Raw genomic sequence first — 18,753 nt, 5'->3', positions numbered from 1 at the left:
AGTCAAGTGGAAAACTTGCCATCACCAGATGGCACCAAATCACAAAAGTCAGACTCTTGGAATTGTGGCTAAACACAATAGGCTAGCCCTGATGAATTTCAAAAACCTTTGAATAATATACTTCATTTACACAATTACAGTGAACTCAATAATGACCATAAGGCAAGAACAAATGACATTTACAGAGAGAATAAACCTTTACTGATTCCAGACACAGACCATATGATCTTCTTATTAAATTTACACTTAAATAAAATATGTAAGCTCTGACAACAGATTCAATAAAACATAGGCAATAGGAGCCTTTAATGAAATGTGTTATGAAATGACTAAAAATTCAAAACTCCACTCTTATGATAAAACATAGCAAAGATCAAAAGAGAAATAATGTCTATATGTATAATAAGATGGGAACAAAAAACCATCAAAAGAATGGAAAAAAAATTACTCTTCATCATAATTACATTAAATGACATAAGCCTGCTGATTTTAATATCTTAATCACTGAAATGTGACACAATCTTCTGAAACTATTTCATTCTAAATCAACTGCCACATCTAAACAGAACTTTTAAAAGGCAAGCACAAATATATGCAACTATATTACTAGAAAACACGATCTCATATGATCATAAAATGACTGAATTCAGAAGGCAAGAATTCACTAGTAAGTTGAGGCAAGTTGAGGAAGTACTCCTGCTGTCTGTTAAAGAGTCTGACTCTGTAGGTATAAAATAGGACCCCCAGATTCTGCATTTCTTATGAATTCACAGATGATTCTGATGGTGCTGGTCTACAGACCACACTCAGCAAGGCACTGACATGTCTCATTTCAGGTATTTTATTTTCCCCAATACAATTTGAAAAATTGATGGTAATCAAATTAAGCCTGTTAAATAAGCAAAATGGATCTTTGAAATAATTTCACAAAATCCACCATGTGTGGCTGGGATAGCAGGGACTGCATGCAAGAAACTAGAGGGGGTTACTATGCATTCTAACCTGAGAATGAAAAAAAATAAAATGACATAGGAAACTGACAGACCACCACTACAAAACTATAAACGAACTTTCACCATCTAGGATACTAATTTTCAATGAATAAATGTCTACTTATTAACTGCCAGTATCACTAAAAGTATTTCATTTTTAATGTGTAAGTAAAAATTCTATCTAATCCAATATAATAGCTAGGGATGAAAATGCTGATCTAGAACCAGTACTTTGGTGTAATAATGGGGTACACAGCAGAAATCACATTTTTAAAATGTAACAATAATGATTAACTGACATGGCCTTTAAGTTATGTAACTTTTTCCAACAGGTTTAATAAACTGCCTTTTTAACAATCCTAGTATAGGTTGAGCATACCAAATTGGAAAATCCAAAATCCAAAATGCTCTGAAATCTGAAATACTTCTGTCCCAAGCAGTTTGAAAAAGGTATATTCAACTTGTATCAATTAAGAGTAATGCATTTATTCACTATTCTAGTTCAGTTACTTAAGAAATAAAAATAAGAGCCAGATGTACAGAGCAACCTGTATGTAGTTCCAATTACTCAAGAGGCTTAGGCAGAGGATCACTTTAGCCCATGAATTCAGCCTGACAATGAAACAGTGAGATCCATCTCAAAAACCAACACAGAAAAATAATTCACACAATGTTATTTAGATACAATTTACATGGTCCTTTTTTACTCACTACTTAATAATTCCTGGCCATCTAAAAGTTGTCATGTAAGTATGAAAACATAATGAATGTTCCTTTCCCTGGTCTTTTCCACTTTCCTAAACAGTCCATCATTTTCAATTTATCTAGTCCAAGTTTTTCAATTTTGGCACTGACATTTTTTTTTTTTTTTTAGTTCGATAGTACTTAGTAGTGAGGGGCTGTCCTGTACAACGTAGATTGTTTAACATTATTCTTTATCTGGTCTTATCACAAAACCACAGTGTTTATTCAGTTTAGCATGTGGGAGAAACCATAAAGCATAACTGAAAAATACCTTATGAACGGTAGGATATTTTTTCATTTCTTTCAGAATTAAACCTTTTCTCTTACGGTCTGGATAGGGCTTATAATACCCTCCAAGAGTCCCAGGAACAGATAAATGAGCGACACGCAAGGGCAAACTAGAGTATAAACTCATCTCTGGTTATAGTGATTTCCTCTGGTCAGGTACACGACTCAAGCTAAGTCAATAGGGGATCTTTCCAGGACTTCTGTTGGAGTTCCAGGGGATGAGGTAATCTCATTTTTGCTGGCTCTCATGCTTTAAGTAAAAGCTCCCAACAGGCATCTTAGACTACCTGACAATAAATTAAAAAGGGAGCATAAGAGCTCCCTAAATCCAGTTGTGTTTAAAACCAGATCAGCAAAGATTTCCAGTAAAGTAACCCAGTAATTTTAAAATAATTGAGCTGGATTTTTGTCACTGGCAGGCAAAAGGGTATCAAATGTCAACTGATGCTTTCTGAAGACTGGCTGGTAAAAACTAAACATAATGTATAAGACTAATAATGCCACTTACGAAGCACTTACGAGCTTGTTCTACAGTAAATTTCACCTGTAATTCACAAAACTCTATAAATACATATTACTGTTATAATTTTATAGATAAGGAGAAAAATAAATAATGTATCTAAGGCCAAATAGCTGGGTACTGATCGAAATTACAAACTACATATCCAGTTCTGATAATACCATTCTGTACCCAATTATTAATTTACATACCAAATGTTTTACTAAGTGCCTATGTAGTAAAAATCAACTAATTAGCAATAAGGATACACAGATGGATAAACAAATGGTTATAATATAGTTGGCCCTCCATATTTGCAGGTTTTGCACCTGTGGATTTGGCCAACTATGAATTGAAAATATTTGGAATTAAAAAAAAACTGTACCGAGTATGTACAAACCTTTTCTTCTTGATATATCTGGTTAAATGCAATGACATTATATTAGGTATCTGGAAGTAATCCAGAGATAATTTTAAAGCATATAGGAAGATGTGCATATGATAAATGCAAAATCTATGACATTTTATATAAGGTACTCAAGCATCTGCAGAGTTTGGTATCCACAAGGTCAGGGTGAGGGGGTGTCCTGAAACCAATACCCACATATAGCAAGGGATGACTATATACTGTGTTGAGTATAAATTATAATTTACATAAATGTAAGAAAATTTTAATGGTAGCTAAGGAGATTTTGTAACCAAAATATATACAGGTTCAAAGAAGCATGCATGAAATATGACTGAAACTAACAAATGTCTAAGTGTTTCTATTAGAAAGAATATCCAAGGGCAGAGAGGAAAAAATGTGTCAGTAACCCTCCAGGATAATCAAGAGAGTGGTTTTCTGATACTGATGAAAAGGAGAATTCTGCCAGGCATGGTGGTGCACACCTGTAATTCCAGAGACTAGGGAAGGCTGATGCAGAAGGCTTGCAAGTTCAAAGCCAGCCTCAACAACTTAGTGAGACTCTATCTTGAAATAAAATGCTAAAAGAACTAGGGCTACCTCAGTGTTAAAAGCATCCCTGTGTTCAATTCTAGTAGCAAAAAAAAAAAAAAAAAAAAAAAAAAAGTGACTGCTGATCTGTCATATAATCTCTATATTAAAAATGAAAAATATCCTACAATTTTTTAAAAAATATCCTACAATTTTTTTCCATAAGAATGCACTAGTTAACACTACCTTTTTGACAAGTTTTATTTCTAATTGTATAGGATACTTTACAAAATGATTTCCTGGGTTCAGATTGTATACAGAGGTACCATAAATGAAGACAAATTCTGGGCATTCTGATAAAAGCCTGCATTTTCAGAACTTGGCATCTGAGGAAAGGCCCAGTGACCCCTCCAAAAGAAGGTGACTCTCCTAAGTCTAATCTTCCATGCAAATTCCAATATGTTCAAACTCTTAAAATGAGAGTGCTTCATAAACCATATCTTTTCCTGAAAAAGAATCATGTGTATCTGCTTTGAAAATAGTGTTAAAATTGAAAACACGAAGCCAAAATTAGCCACATTTTAAAAAGGAACAAAGGTTGAATTTTCAGTTCTTCATTTATTTGCAGGGGAAAACAAACAAACAAACAACAACAACAAAAAAAAAAAAAAAAAAGAAAAGAAATCCATGGTACTAACCACTACACAAGTAAAGCATATATATTTAAATTAAAAAATAAAAAGTAAATAGGGCTGGGATTGTGGCTCAACGGTAGAGTGCTTGATTAGCATGTGTGAGGCCCTGGGTTCGATTCTCAGCACCACATAAAAATAAATAAATACAGGTATTGTGTCCAACTACAACTAAAAAAAAAAAATTAAAAAAAAAGTAAATATAAAAGCCAATGGATGATTCATTTCTGCACACAATTAAAACATGTTCTCAGAATATATGCACAGAATTTCAACATATAACAAGTCCTATATGTTACCAGAATTTGAAAAGTGAATGAAAGTGGTAAACATTTAAGTGGCCTATCAAAACAAAATTTATGTCACAAAAATTTACTGGCCTCTGGTGTTTCCTTGACTGCTTTGAGGGTATATATATTTTTAAAACATAAAATAAGTTTTTGGAGGGAAAGAAAATAAGCAAAAGAAAATAAACTGACAAAAGACTTCCTAACTCTAAAGAGTTCTGTACATAAAGGTGAAATGTGGAAAAGACTAAAAACAAATGAAGAAAAATGTCAAGTTTTGAGAAACGTTACACTGTATATGAGCTCATTAAGAAAATAAATTGTATTTGCGAATCATTTTAAAAACACAAATACCAAAGTCATCTTTTTCAGTAACATAAGTTTCAAAAGCAAATAAGCTTTTTTTAAAAACAAAAACCAAAAACAGTTGTTTACTCTCCAGTTTATTTTTAAACCTTTGATACAAAGTAGCCTGTTTTAAAAGACTAAATTTAAAATAAATGTTTATGTGTTTCCTTCATAAGGTTAAAAAAGATAAAGTTAGAGCATTTAAAATATTAAATTTCTTTCTAAAATTTTTGTTTTAAAAAATAAACAGTTGGGATGCTTTAAGTTACTTAAAAACAAAAAAGCATTCACTTTTTGTTTTGCTAGACTTATATGGGCAAAACTAGAAAACAGCAGATTATAGTTCTTAATATAATACAGGGCTCTCATTCATAAACCAATGAGGTTATTTAGTAGGCTGTCAAGTTCTTAGCTCTTTTTAAATATAAAATAACAGTTCATCACCTTAACAGATTAAGCAGCTATGTAAGTTCAGTACTAACTCACCTTTTTCATTTTCTTTGTATCTACAAATGCCAACTGGAATTTCTGCTTGAAACATGGAGCCCACCATAATCTCCTATTTTAAAAATAACATAAAACAATAGTCAGAGCTAGTAACATAGATTTTATATTAATTTTCTAGCTTAACCATCTTCTTGAGTAAGCTCTCCTTGGTTTCTCTGTCATAAAACACAGATACAACCAATTAATTACCTCAATGCAGTATTGTGAGGATGAATGAGTTAATAATAGATAAGAGCTTGGATATGATTGGATGAATATATTAGCAATAACAATGGGTTGAAATGCAATGTAGACAATGAATAAAAAATGAAAAGTGAATTCTATATTCAATTAATCAGATAATCACAAAACACCTGAAAGTACAGCATTTCTTCAAGAGTATCTATATTTAAGATAGTGGTCTTAAAATATGGTATTTGTTTCAGGAGCATGATCAGCATTCCCTGGGAAATGTTGGCAACCCAAATGCTTGCGTCCTATGTCATAGCTACTGAACCAGAAATGCTGGTGATAGAACTCAGTATCTTAACACTCTCTAGGTGATTCGGAGATAAACTTAATTCTGGGAAGCAGAGCTTTAGGGTTACGGAAGTAATACAAAAGTTTTGTATAAAGCTCTGTTGAGACCAAATGGATCAAACTCCAAACTAAATGGATAAGCAGGTTAGTGTCTAACTTTTATTAAATCAATATAAAATTTAAAAGAACTTCCATAGAATCAGAATTAAATTATCACAGGAAATCTGGTAATCAAATCTATATAGTCCTATCAGATTAGGTGAAACTGGCTATTCAGAAAGGCAACTGAAAATCAACACTAATGAGATTTCACAACTCATGGGAACCAGAGTTGAAGATATAGCTCAGTTTAGAGTGCCTGCCTAGCATGCACAAGGCCCTGGATCGTGGCAAAATGATGGAAACAAACTAATTGACATTTTCAAAATAAAGTCTAGGGCAGGACAGACACAAAATCATGGTTTAGGAAGTTACTTATCTCTTAGGATTTGAAAAGTTCTTTCCTGTTATTGTTATCCCACTGATGTTAGAACTTCATTTTACCTATTTTAACTCCAAAAACATACTGTATGTAATAGTTATTATGGTACCTATAGAGGAAAACCAGTCTTTCTTATGATTAGTTTTCTAGAAAGAATACTGTATAGAACAAAATTTTCTCTGCAATTATATAGGAATTCTCTTTTTCCCCCGCTATTAAGAGAGTTTTTTATTGTCATTCCCTGTACCTACTTTTAACTTTAGTCACCCATGAATACTTTAGTCACCAAAGAATAGTCAAGTTATCAACCCTGGCAGTGCTTGTAAAAATATCAATGCTTGGATCTGTTCTAGACCAATTAAATAATATATGGATAAAGGCCCTGGTGGTGTTTAAAAGTTTTCCAAGTGACTCTTAACATGAAGCCATGATTGGGAATAGCTGAGCTAGTATGAAAACACCACACTTCCTTTTGTCTACTAAGTTCAGAATATTTCTTTTCACCTACTTTGTTCTGTAGTAATATAGAAAAGAAGGGAAATTGCATTTGAAGTCATTATGTGCCAGATATCTTATATGTAACTTTCATTTACTCTCCATCAAGCCCCATAAGGCTGTCATTGTTATTCTCAAATAATCTATGAACAGATGAAGCTAAAAGGAATTTCTTCAGGAACACAGAATTAGTAAGTTCTATAGCTACAACTTAACTCAGGTTTGACCTAAAAGCTATTCTATTACCCTAGTTCTATTAAAATCCAACTTCATCTTATATACCTTTAAAAAACAAATCTCTCAATCTTGACATTATTTGCTATAACAAAATTATACTGAAAGAAATGATCTACATTTGCTATAGCCTGCTTTATTATGTAATTTTTCCTGAGGAAGAAATAACCCCCCAATAACAAAGGTTTCACCTCTCCTAAGTTCTCCCTTTCTAAACTTCTGTTCTTCATTAACTACACTAGTTCCAATAGGTAGTAATTTTTATGATCCTTGTTTTTTGTCTTCAGTTCCATCACTCACTCCAGTTAATTAAAACATGCTAGGATAATTGCCCTTGAGCATTCTAGCCTCCAGTGATATCTTTTCTTTTACATCTTTTTTGTTGCTTTCATTCAATTTAACACTTAATCTATGTACTTATATAACATGTTCCAAAGGATGTTCCTCCATTCCTGAAGCAAAACACTAAGCTTCTGGAGAAAAGTTCTTAATATCTATGCAAATTACAGGTATTCAGTCACTTTCTGAATGCACAATCTATGCTTTTCCAACTCTTCAGACACCAATAATTACTCAAAGTTATCTAGCCTCTATACCTTTGCTAACAGATACAATATGTGTCTATGTCTATGAGAAATGTCCCTTTGAAAACCTATAATTAGATCAATTCTGGCTGAAGCAAGAATTTTTAGGTGGGACAATCCAAGCACATCTGACTACTTCCCTCTTTCCAACAGAAACTCTAAAATGTTTCCCTATTTTAATCATCAAAAGGATCAGCTCTTTTTTTTTAAAAAAAGATTTTTTTCTAGAGAAAAAAAAATCTAACCAAAAACATGGAAATGGCTTGAAAGTATTAACTGATTTAAGAATCTTGACTTTTCATAGTTCATGCATTAAATTTATAATCAAACCCAGGAAGACGAAAACCAAAAAAGTCAACTAGATTCTTTTTTAAAAAATAAAAGAGGATATATCAAGCAAATATCTTTCAACAAGATAATCTATGAACAAGGTCCTCTATTTCAACAAGAATTACGTCATTTCTTCTATGTAAATGATTTTAACCAAGTCCATGTAACATTTGATAGATTTTCTTAAGAGGTCAACTTCTCTGCAACAATTTAAAATTAATTCTTTAACATTATGGCTAATTATATAATAATATATATATCCTGTAAATAAAAACTACTTTAGATTCCTTTTAGAGATTGACTTATTTGTGTATATACAGAAGCCAAATGTTTCTTTACATAATAGCCTTATCAATTACAAATAACATTAAATTCAATCATTCTGAGAGTTTTCCTTTTATAAAATGATACAGAATGAAAATTTTGCAATTTAAACTGTCAACATTTATTTAACAAATATCAAAGTTCCCACAGTTGTTTTCCAATATATATACCTTTAAAAAGTCATATGTGATATTTATTACAGGGCAATAAGAGCCTAATTAGGCATCAGTTCAGGATTAGTTCAGAAATTTTGATGTCTAAAATTGGTTTTTTAGTACTGACTTGCTTAGCACAGTCCATTTTTTTCCCCCATATTATCATTTTATTTTATAAAAGATAAGGGCTGGGGATGTAGCTCACTGGTAGAGTGCTTGCCTAGCATGTGCAAGGTCCTGGGTTCAATCCTGCGTATGACTCAACAAAAAACAAAAACAAAGAAGACCTAAAATGTTAGGAATGGTGGCCCATGCACTCATACCTGTAATCCCAGCAAAGGTGAGGCAGGAGGATAGCAAGTTTGAGGCCAGCCTGGCCAATTTAGTGAGACACTGTCTCAAAATAAAAAGGATAGGGATGTAGCTCAGGGATAAAGTATTCCTGGGTTCAATTCTGTAAGAGTTAATATCTGAATTGTAAACTTGATTAGATTCTGGGTGTTGATGAGAGTGTTTCTACAAATGATTAGCATGTGGAACAGTGAACTGGTGACCCACCCAAAGTATGTAGTACCAACTAAAAGTTGAAGGGCTTGGATGGGAACAAAAGTTGGAAGAACAAGGAAGCAGCAGCAGATGCAAGCTTGATTCTTCTTGAATAACTTCTTGATTGCTGCTGTGACATCAAACTCTAGTTCCTTCACTCTTCTGAGGGACTACCCAGCTTCTGGCTGTGTAAGTCAATCTAATATATCTCCCTTTTATACTCACATATATATGATTATAAATAAATAAATAAACGTCCTGTTGGTTCTATTCTTCTAGACAACCCTAATACAAATCCCTACTACTCCTCTTCATAATCACATATATGTGGTTATTACACACATACACACACCCCCATCCACCCATCTATTTCCTGTCAATTCTGTTCCTGTAGAGAACCCTCACTAATACAAATCCCTAGTACCAAAAGAAGATTATCTGACCATTTTAAATGGAAATTTGAACATTTACCAAACGCTTACCTGTCACAAAAGGCTGACACATCAATTTTATCAAAATAAAAGAACAATTACATTTGGCTTTTTAAATATTGATTTATCTAAGTTTTGGGAAAATATGGTTCTATTTACCTTTTTCCAGTCTTCTGATGGAATATAATCCTCATCTTCTTCAGACTCTTCTTCTATTTCACTATCTAGAATAAATAACAATAGTATAAAATGGTTAGTTATTCTGTCTACATCTATGTGTCTTTAAAATAATTTTACATTTAACATAAAAATTTAGATATGTTAAAAGGCATATGCTGTGTTAGGCCAAGATATTTTTAATCAATATTGCTCTCTCACCAAAATAAACAAATAAAAAGCAAATAAAAAAAAAAAAACCATAACTTTTTAGGACAAATATATTCTCAGGAAATTATTTCCTATAAAGACTTCTGGAAAACTGATTTAGAGTCAAGATAATTTGCTTCTAATCCTCATTCTGCTACCAACATCTTTGTGATGGAATAAATTACATTATCTCAATTTCTTAGAGTCTAGATAAAATAGTGGTTTCCAAACAGTGCTCTTGGAAAACTAATTTATTTACTACAAAATTAGTGCAATAGGTGGAACATGTGCAATAAGGGTTATATCTGAAAGACCTCAATACTCCCAACCTCCATTTTATTCAGAACTGGCAAGCTGTTGTTTGTTTACATTTGGGAGTAAGAATGCATTTACACAAAAGGGTAAAAAATAGGAAAATTATTAAAGTGTCAGTATTTTCTCAAATCTAAAATGGCACACAATGTTCAAAAAGATATTACACATAAAAATAACGTAAGCCTGCCATGGAGAAGCTAAGATAGGAGGTATATGTATAGTTTCTACATATCTATCATAACTGAAATACCAGATTAGAAGTTTGAAATAAATATTGTTCAAAGAGGCAGAGTAGCCACTTAGCATTCTACTTTTAATCAAACATTGGCAAGTGGATCTTGATTTAACTTAAGGGAAAAACAACATTTTCCTTAAAGAAAATTAACAATTATTTCAGTAACTAATATCTTCTTGCACTAACACTTTCACTTGGACCATCTTTGATTAAAAACTCACAATTATTATTTCACAAAAATTATAATTAGCAGTACTAAGTTCACTTCTAAATTAAATGTGTAACAATCACCTAAAGTAGTAGCCATGTTTAATTTAGATATTTCCTTACAACATTTCATGAGGTTATTTTTCTTCACACAATTTTCTTCCTTTTTAAAGTACTGAAATTTAGACCATAAACAATCTTATAATATTGGGAGCTGACTTATTCTTATCAAAAAGCTATCTTCTAGAGTAATGTGGACTTACAATGAAACATGGTGGACTTAGATGAAACATACAAATATGTTTCTACCTCAAGATCAACCACTTCTTTAGACCTGGGAGCCACAAGGGTAGACAAAGCAATGTACTCATGCTCTGCATAATGACCTTTAAGTCAACAACAGACTGCATATATTATGGTGGTCCCATAAGAGTATATGATGATGTAGTCACTTAGTTCATCTAAGTACACTCTTTATGTTCTCACAACCAAGAAATTACCTAATAATACATTTCTCAGAACATATTCTAGTTGTTGGGAAATGATACTGGCCAAAATTATCTTGTTACATTGTGTGCATATATGAATATGTAATAACAAATCCCATCATTATGAACTATTATAATGCACCAATAAAAAACAGGAAAAAAAAAGAATGCATGTCATTTGCTAAGTGATACATGAGTATACCTAAAAAAGGCTGAGACAAAAGGAAAACTAAGAGAAAGAATACAAGAAATAAAAGGAACACATCCAATGAGGTAGTACATGATATATAATAATTACTATATAGTTACTGACAAAAGGGCCTTAACATTGTTAAACAAAGAATCTACAATAAACTCCATTTAATTTTGAAATAGATATCAGAATAAATGAATTCAAACAGAATAGTGAAAGACACATTAGAATCACAGGTAATGTTTAAAATAGTAAAAATTATATTCCAACTATATAATTTATAAATTATATACACATACTTGTATCAAAATATTTACATCGACGTGGGCGAATTATTTCCTGGGCATCTTGAGAAGCAACAGATTGTGATGGATCATCATTGGAAGACTGAGTTTCATCCTCCTGACCTGATGAATCCTTTATATTCTCTTCCTATGAAATAATAAATTTATTTAAGATGTAAAGAATATAGCTGCACTGCAGATGGAACACCATGGTGTTCAAAGTTTGTTTTAATAGCAACATGATGCTGTGGTTTGGCCCTTGGGATAAGAAAAAGAAAATTAGTAGAAAAATTGGCGAAATTCAAATAGTCTACGGTTAACAGTACTATATCAGTGATTTCTCAGTTTCAATTAATCTTTATTTAACATAAATTAAGGGAAATTGGGTGAAGAATGCAGAAACTGACTTTTTTTTTGGGGGGGGCAATACTGGGCATTGAACTCAGGGTTACTCTACCACTGAGCTACATCCTAGCCCTTTCTATTTATTTTTGATTTTTTTAAATTTAATTTTATTTTTTTGAGCTAGGATCTTGTTAAATTGTTGAGGCTGGCCTCAAATTTGTGATCCTCCAGCCTCAGCCTCTCAATTTGCTGGGATTACCAGTGTGTGCCAACAGACCTGACTGAAGGGTAAAGAAACTTCCTATGGCAATTGTGAACCTCTTCTTACATTAAGATTATATTAAAAAACAAAAACAGAAAAATGAACACACATTGCCAATTTTGCTTTATTACTTAAAAGCAGTAACATAAAAAAAAATTATGTAAGCTCATATATGATTGAGAAAAGGTACTGAAAAGAAATGTGAGATGACAATGACCAAATTGCTGTTTATTATTATATTATAAATTTCCATAATATTTTAAAATTTAACATTCAATCTCTTACTATACCTAATTTACAAACCTCAAAGAGCTTTGTATTTTTGTTTCAGTCATCTATTAAGGATCTTAGAACATATATCCTCTACCAATAAGAAGGCAAATACTGTACAGTGTATAACCTTACCTTATTTTCCCCACTGCAGCCACTGTTGTCGTCATTATCAGCATCTTCATCATCTTCACCCTCCTCTTCTTCCTCTTCTTCCTCCTCATCTTCTTCAGGTAGTCGAACAGTACTATCATAACCATAAAGACTGAGAAGTTCATGAATTGGCATGTCGCCTTCCTAAATAAACCAAAATAAAAGTAAGTTTCTGAAATTGGTGATTCTTATTTGTAGACTATACAACAAGTATACAAAAGATAACATCAAGAATTTTCAAATAATAAAAGTTAAAATATTTCTAAAGCCTAGATCCTAAAGTCTTTTTAAATATTCCTATAAACCTCATCAATTATAATTCCAACCAAATCACTGAAAAATAGTGATAACATATGCAGGAACGATAGTGAATATATTAGTTACATAACAAATACATGGCTATCCTAATCCAGAATCATTTACTTGAGCAATCCTTGCCATCTATGTTATGGAACTCTTACATTATCTCCATTTCATAGATAAAAGAATACAGGTAAACATTTCCTTCAAAATCACAAGTTACACATCATGGAGCCAGATTTAAATTGGCTAACTCAAAAAGTCCATAAACTTATCAGTACACAATGGTGCCTCAGCCAGAAACCTTCTTTAATCCTCCCAACAAACAAACCTTCTGTGGATGAAACAGATATATCCTTATTCAGTGAAATGATGCCAATTTTCTGTAGAAGGTGCTCAACTCTAATCAGTAATGAAGTGATATAAGTATCAGGATAACATGACAAAATTATGATTATAAAAAGTTTAATCCTAATTATTTAAATACCACACACACACACAACGAGCAAAAACAGAAGTGTTGGTCAGTTTAAATCTCAGAAAAATGGTACTTGTGAAATAAGACATGTTTTATATTTCCCCAGCATTTTGTGCCTTACTTATGGAAAGAAATCAGTTAAACCCATGTGTTGAATACATTGCTCAGAGACAATGAGTATGTCAGAATGTAAAATAAAACCTGATATTATCACACAGATAACAAAAATTAACCCCCATCATCAGGAATCCACACTCAGTAAGTAATCTAACAATTATAATTTGAAACTCTTTCTTTTGGGGGGTTGTGTACTAGGGATTGAACCTAGTGGTGCTTTAACCTTTTATTTTTTTATTTTGAGACAGGGTCTCACTAAGTTGTTGAAGACATCACTAATTTGCTAAGGCTAACCTCAAACTTGCAATCCTCCTGTCTCAACCTCCCAATATGCTGGGATTTCAGGTATATAGCCATATCTGGCTTATAATTTGAAAATTTGTTACAGGAAAAAAATACCAATTGATACTTCTATTTCCCATTGTAAATGGAAACCAATTTGTAATCCTGAATCTGAAAGAGAAACCAAGGATTTGCAGAAGGTATAACCTGAAAAGTGGTAACTATAATGTAAGATATTGCCACTCCAGCTGAAATGACCAGCTGACATACTTAACTGACAACTTTTATACTATGGTTATGTATAGCATATAGTGTTTGAGGTGTTCAATGATCTGGTCTATGCAGATCTGGCCCATGTTCCAAGGATCTTGTATAAGGACATTGAAACTGGCAAATCAGGAGTCAGTACTTAGTAAAACAGAACTTCAAAATCAAGAGGAAGAAAGAAAAGAAAGATATATACACAATATTTATACACAATAATAAATAGTTATCAAGTATGTCTTATGTTCCAGGAAGCTATGATACATGCTTTGATTTTACCTTCTCTCTCTTAAGCAGTCAGAACATTACACAATCTCATTAGATAATCTTAAAAAAAAACAAAACAAAACCTAGAAGGAGTGTTTGCTACCTTTATTTGCAAATGAGGAAAACAAGCAGAGACAGAGTGCACTGAGATAAAAACTTTATTGTAATACCCAGACCTCCTAATCCCACCTCATATAATATTAAACTCACCTTGCACCCCAAATTAGAAGCAGGTTCAGTACCTAAGTTACTACTATGAACAAGAGTCACTAATGCCACTAGTATGAATAAAAGCCAATGCAGGAACGACTAGTAGAGTGGTTTGCAACTAAGATTTATATAGGCTTTAAGAATTCATGAAGATCTTGTTCCACATTTAGCTTATCCTCAAAACCATCCAAATGTATGTTACTATTTCCCCTAATTTTTATTCATGTTTTAAAATTCAAGATGAAGTCTCACTATCTTGAACTCACATTTCTTATCACAACCTCCCAAATAGTTGGGATTACAGGTGTACACAGCACTGTGCCCAACTACCTTCAAATTTTTAAAACTGAATTAACATATTTTGAGAGACAACACAACTACTTAAGTGGCAGTGCTCTACTTTGAACTCATCTTCTAGACTAGAATAAAACACTTGATTTACTCTAAGATATAGATTATCAAATAAATATCCTCCAGTTCTCTATTGTTGTTCGTATTCACAAGAAGTAAAACCACCTTGAAGGCTTATTAAAACAGGATGCTAGGCCTCACCCAAGTCTCTAACCTAATAGGACTTAGATGAGGTGTCTAAGAATCTTTCTTTTTTAAAAGTCCCAGGTAATACTGCTGGTATTAGTATGGGACCACCTTGAGAATCACTAATCTCAGAGGTCTAGCATAAGGTATCAGCTAATCAGCCTTTCCAGTGAAAGTAGTAAGGCTTGAATATTTTCTTTAATAATGCTTATCACCATTTTGTTACCCTACAAAAGATTATATACTAACTGAATATTCCACTATGAAGAACAAAGAATGTCTGACATCCATGATCTCATCAAAAATTTTCCCTATTGCATGCAAAGATAGTGTGACTCACTGCATAAAAATTCATTTCTCAAAGAAAAATTTAGCAATCCTTCCAATATTGACTAAGTGAAGAACCAGAAAGGGTGAAAAGTGGCCTCCGTATAGTGCACTTGAAGGAGAACTATTTGAATTAGAAGAAAACAGTATAGAGCTGTGACAGAAAAAAGACAGGAAGTGGCAACAGAAACAAAAATGAAAAATCAGGTCAACTTGATTACAACAGATACACTTTACAGAAACTAGCAAAAAGAAATTAATTTCAAATAGCTACACATTACTGAAAGATCAGTTATAGATAAAGTTAGGATTGGTATTTTTGTTTTTAACCTAGTTTCTCTAGGGTTACTTAGATTCTTAAAGGAAGTGTTATACTCAAGAACTTTTTTGAGGTATGATGTTTTATTGTTACTGTTAAATTAGAAATATTGTTTTTAACTCAATTTCACTGATCACCAGAGAACTGCAAATCAAAAACCACAATGAGATATCATCTTACCCCAGTCTGAAGGGCTATCATCAAAAAGAGAAGGGAAGACATACACTGTTCGTGGGAATGTAAATTAGTATAGCCATTATGGAAATCAGTATGCAGGTTCCTTAAAAATCTAAAAAAAGAACTACCATATAACTCAGCAGCTCTACCACTGGGTATATATCCTAAGGAGATGAAATCATATCAAAAAGATATCTGCACACTCATGTTCATTGCCACCCCATGTACCATTCACAATAATCAAAATATACAATCAGCCCAGATATCCTTCAATGGATGAATGGATAAAGATGAGAAATATTTATAGAATACTATTTGAACATAAAAAAGAATGAGATCTTCTCATTTACTGCAACAAGTATGGAATTAGAGGTCATTATTCAGTCAATTAAGAGAAATATGCAAATTTTCATTTGTGGAGATTAATAAGGACAGAAAGAAATAATGGTCATTAGATACAGAGAAGGGGATATAAGGGCCCCAAATCAAAATATAGAAATTATTTTTGTTTCTTCCTTAACACAGTAGGGTACCTACTTGTTAAAACAATCACATATATTTCAAAATGATTAGGACAGCATGAATTCCCAACACACAAAAATGACAACTGGCTTAAGAGAAGGAAATGCTTACTGTCGTGATTTGATTATGATATACTGTACACATCTACTGAATGACCATAATGTACCCCATAAATATGTACAAACATCTCAATGAAAAGAACTGTCTGTTTGTATATGTGTATGTGTGTATATAAGATAAACAGAAAAACATAAAAAAACCTGCAGAGGGATAGTATACAATTCTTATTTTTGACTGGACTCAGAAGTAGAATCTCTTAGAACAGTCTGCGTCTCTTGACAATCAGTTCCTCTTGTTTTTCTTTAACTTCCTTCATTCTCTCGAACATTTATTATATACTGTATACTCTTTCTTACATTTCTTAGCACACTGTTTACTTAGAGCAATTCATCAGTATTTGTGTGCAGGTAACAAGATGTTAACTCTTGGATGATTTGGTACTGAATTTCATACATTCTTTGTTTACGGAGTGTCTGACAACATATGATGGCCATCATCTTCAGACAGACTGAAAAGTTCATAGGTTTCTCCTAGCTCTTTTAGACCCCAGGCAACAATGTACAGCAATATTTATCAGTCCAGACATGTCCTTCTGTCCTTTTTTTCAATAACCAAGTTGAGAATGTTCAGATTGTCATCCATGATTCAACTGTGAACAGATTTGTTTTTTTCTCTAGTTTTCCTTGGTTTGTAAATAGAAGTAAACCTTACTCGGTAGTAGGCAGACACAGTATGACCCAGATAACTGGCGCTTCATGGTTTGCTTCTGTAATGATGCCAGTTAAAGAAAGACAACTGTCACAAGCAGTGAATCTGGGAGATTTAGAAACTGACAGCACCAGGTGACAAAAGTTGATACGAAAAAGGAAAATCAGAAAAGTAGAAGCAAAGAAAATATATCTTGGTGTCCCTGGAGCCCCCAAGGTCTGGTTACCCTTAATGAAATCCCTTGGGTCTTATGCCAAATTCTTCATTTTGGCAGTTAATTCTAGATGGATTTCTTTCTGTCTTTGTACTCCACAGGTTTTGATGCTATGCACAGTAATGCTATCCTATACAGCAAATATTGTTATTTCCCTCTTGGGAAAAAACAAAACTGATGAATAAATTCAAACAACAGTACGTTACTGTATTAGGAGCTGTTAGTTACCTGTTTTAGAAGACTTCTCATGTTATTCAAGTCTGCATTCTACCAGGTGACTAAGGAAGGGGCTTTCAATTTAAATTGGAACATCAGAATAACCTAGCAGTGTTTTATCCCCATTCATACAAATATTAACAGAATAGAAAAGGGGGTACAAAGAGGGAACACAGTAGATCATAGCTGTGGGTCACAGATAGCTTTGAAATTAAGATTTATTTAGAGGTCATCATGTGCCAGATATTGAGCCAAGTGCTTTAGATATATTGTCTTTATAATAACAACTGAATCTTAACAATGTTAATCCCAAGTCACCATGCTGATTAAGGAGTGCAGCTGAATTATGAACCCAGGCAGCTAACTCACTTACTTATATATGTATATATATTGCCTTCCTGGATTCCTGGAAACCTAATGTGGTAAGTGCACATTACCCTGATGTAGTATGAAGATAAAAAGTATTAGGTTAATAGATTATGAGGAACAGTGAAAATGGGCATAATACAAGTGAACAAAAATATAAGACTATGCATTTACTTATATATTGTGCTTTAAGAAAATAAGCTATCTAAGCACTGAAACAAAAAGGGGGCAATCATATCTGCATAAGCTAAAGGGAAGACAAATAAAGGTAAAAATATAGACTTTTTAAAAAGACAAAATATCTAAAATGAATCTGTTCCACGTGTAAGATGATAGGGTAAAGTCATCAAACACATCAGCAATAAGGCTGTAGTGTTGTCAATCATCTGGCTGAAAAAGAGATGATTTCTCTCTTGCACCAAAGGGTTAGTCATTAAGAAATTATTGTATGTGGCAACAGATGCTAGCTAGCCTAGATGTTAGGGCCATTAAGTGGGTAGACTCCTCTTATATCTACTGTACCAAATTGGACAAAACCATAAATGCTTATGAAGAGAGGAGAAAGAAGGAAAGAACCTTATTTCCAGCCAGGAAGACCTAAGGGACGACATTCAGATTAGAGAGATGGTTCCTAAGGTAATCAACCTCTTGGGGTTGGGGCTTGGTTAGAAGGTAAACTATGAAGGGATGAAGGCAATGAACTCTTTATAATCCCTTCGATGGGCTTTCTTTTGTATTTATATAATTCAGTTGTATGTATACTTCAAGAAAAATCTCAATCTCTTACATTTTAATTTTTATTCTCCAGCTCTGGAGATTCATTGGGAACATGCCAAATGTAAAAAAAATATATATTAAATATTAATATTGCTAAAGTG

At 32.8% G+C, this 18,753-nt stretch overlaps 1 protein-coding gene across 11 annotated transcripts in view; it reads right to left on the bottom strand.

Annotated features, from left to right (window-relative positions):
* Window positions 1-18,753, bottom strand: part of Mier1 (MIER1 transcriptional regulator) — a 58,316-nt gene that overhangs the window by 16,269 nt on the left and 23,294 nt on the right. For all 11 annotated transcript variants that reach the window (XM_021731081.3, XM_040288819.2, XM_005332374.4 and 8 more), the window contains 4 exons: window positions 12,494-12,655; window positions 11,497-11,629; window positions 9,553-9,617; window positions 5,274-5,346 (listed from right to left, as the gene is read on the bottom strand). In XM_021731081.3, coding sequence (XP_021586756.1) covers window positions 5,274-5,346; window positions 9,553-9,617; window positions 11,497-11,629; window positions 12,494-12,655 — 433 coding nt within the window. The remainder of the gene's footprint in view (window positions 1-5,273; window positions 5,347-9,552; window positions 9,618-11,496; window positions 11,630-12,493; window positions 12,656-18,753) is intronic.

This window comes from Ictidomys tridecemlineatus, chromosome 11 (genome assembly GCF_052094955.1).
Source record: "Ictidomys tridecemlineatus isolate mIctTri1 chromosome 11, mIctTri1.hap1, whole genome shotgun sequence".
In the NCBI taxonomy this organism is placed as follows: Eukaryota; Metazoa; Chordata; class Mammalia; order Rodentia; family Sciuridae; genus Ictidomys; species Ictidomys tridecemlineatus.
The sequence above is the reverse complement of the archived record's forward strand: the minus strand, read 5'-3'. Positions and strand labels throughout refer to the sequence as shown.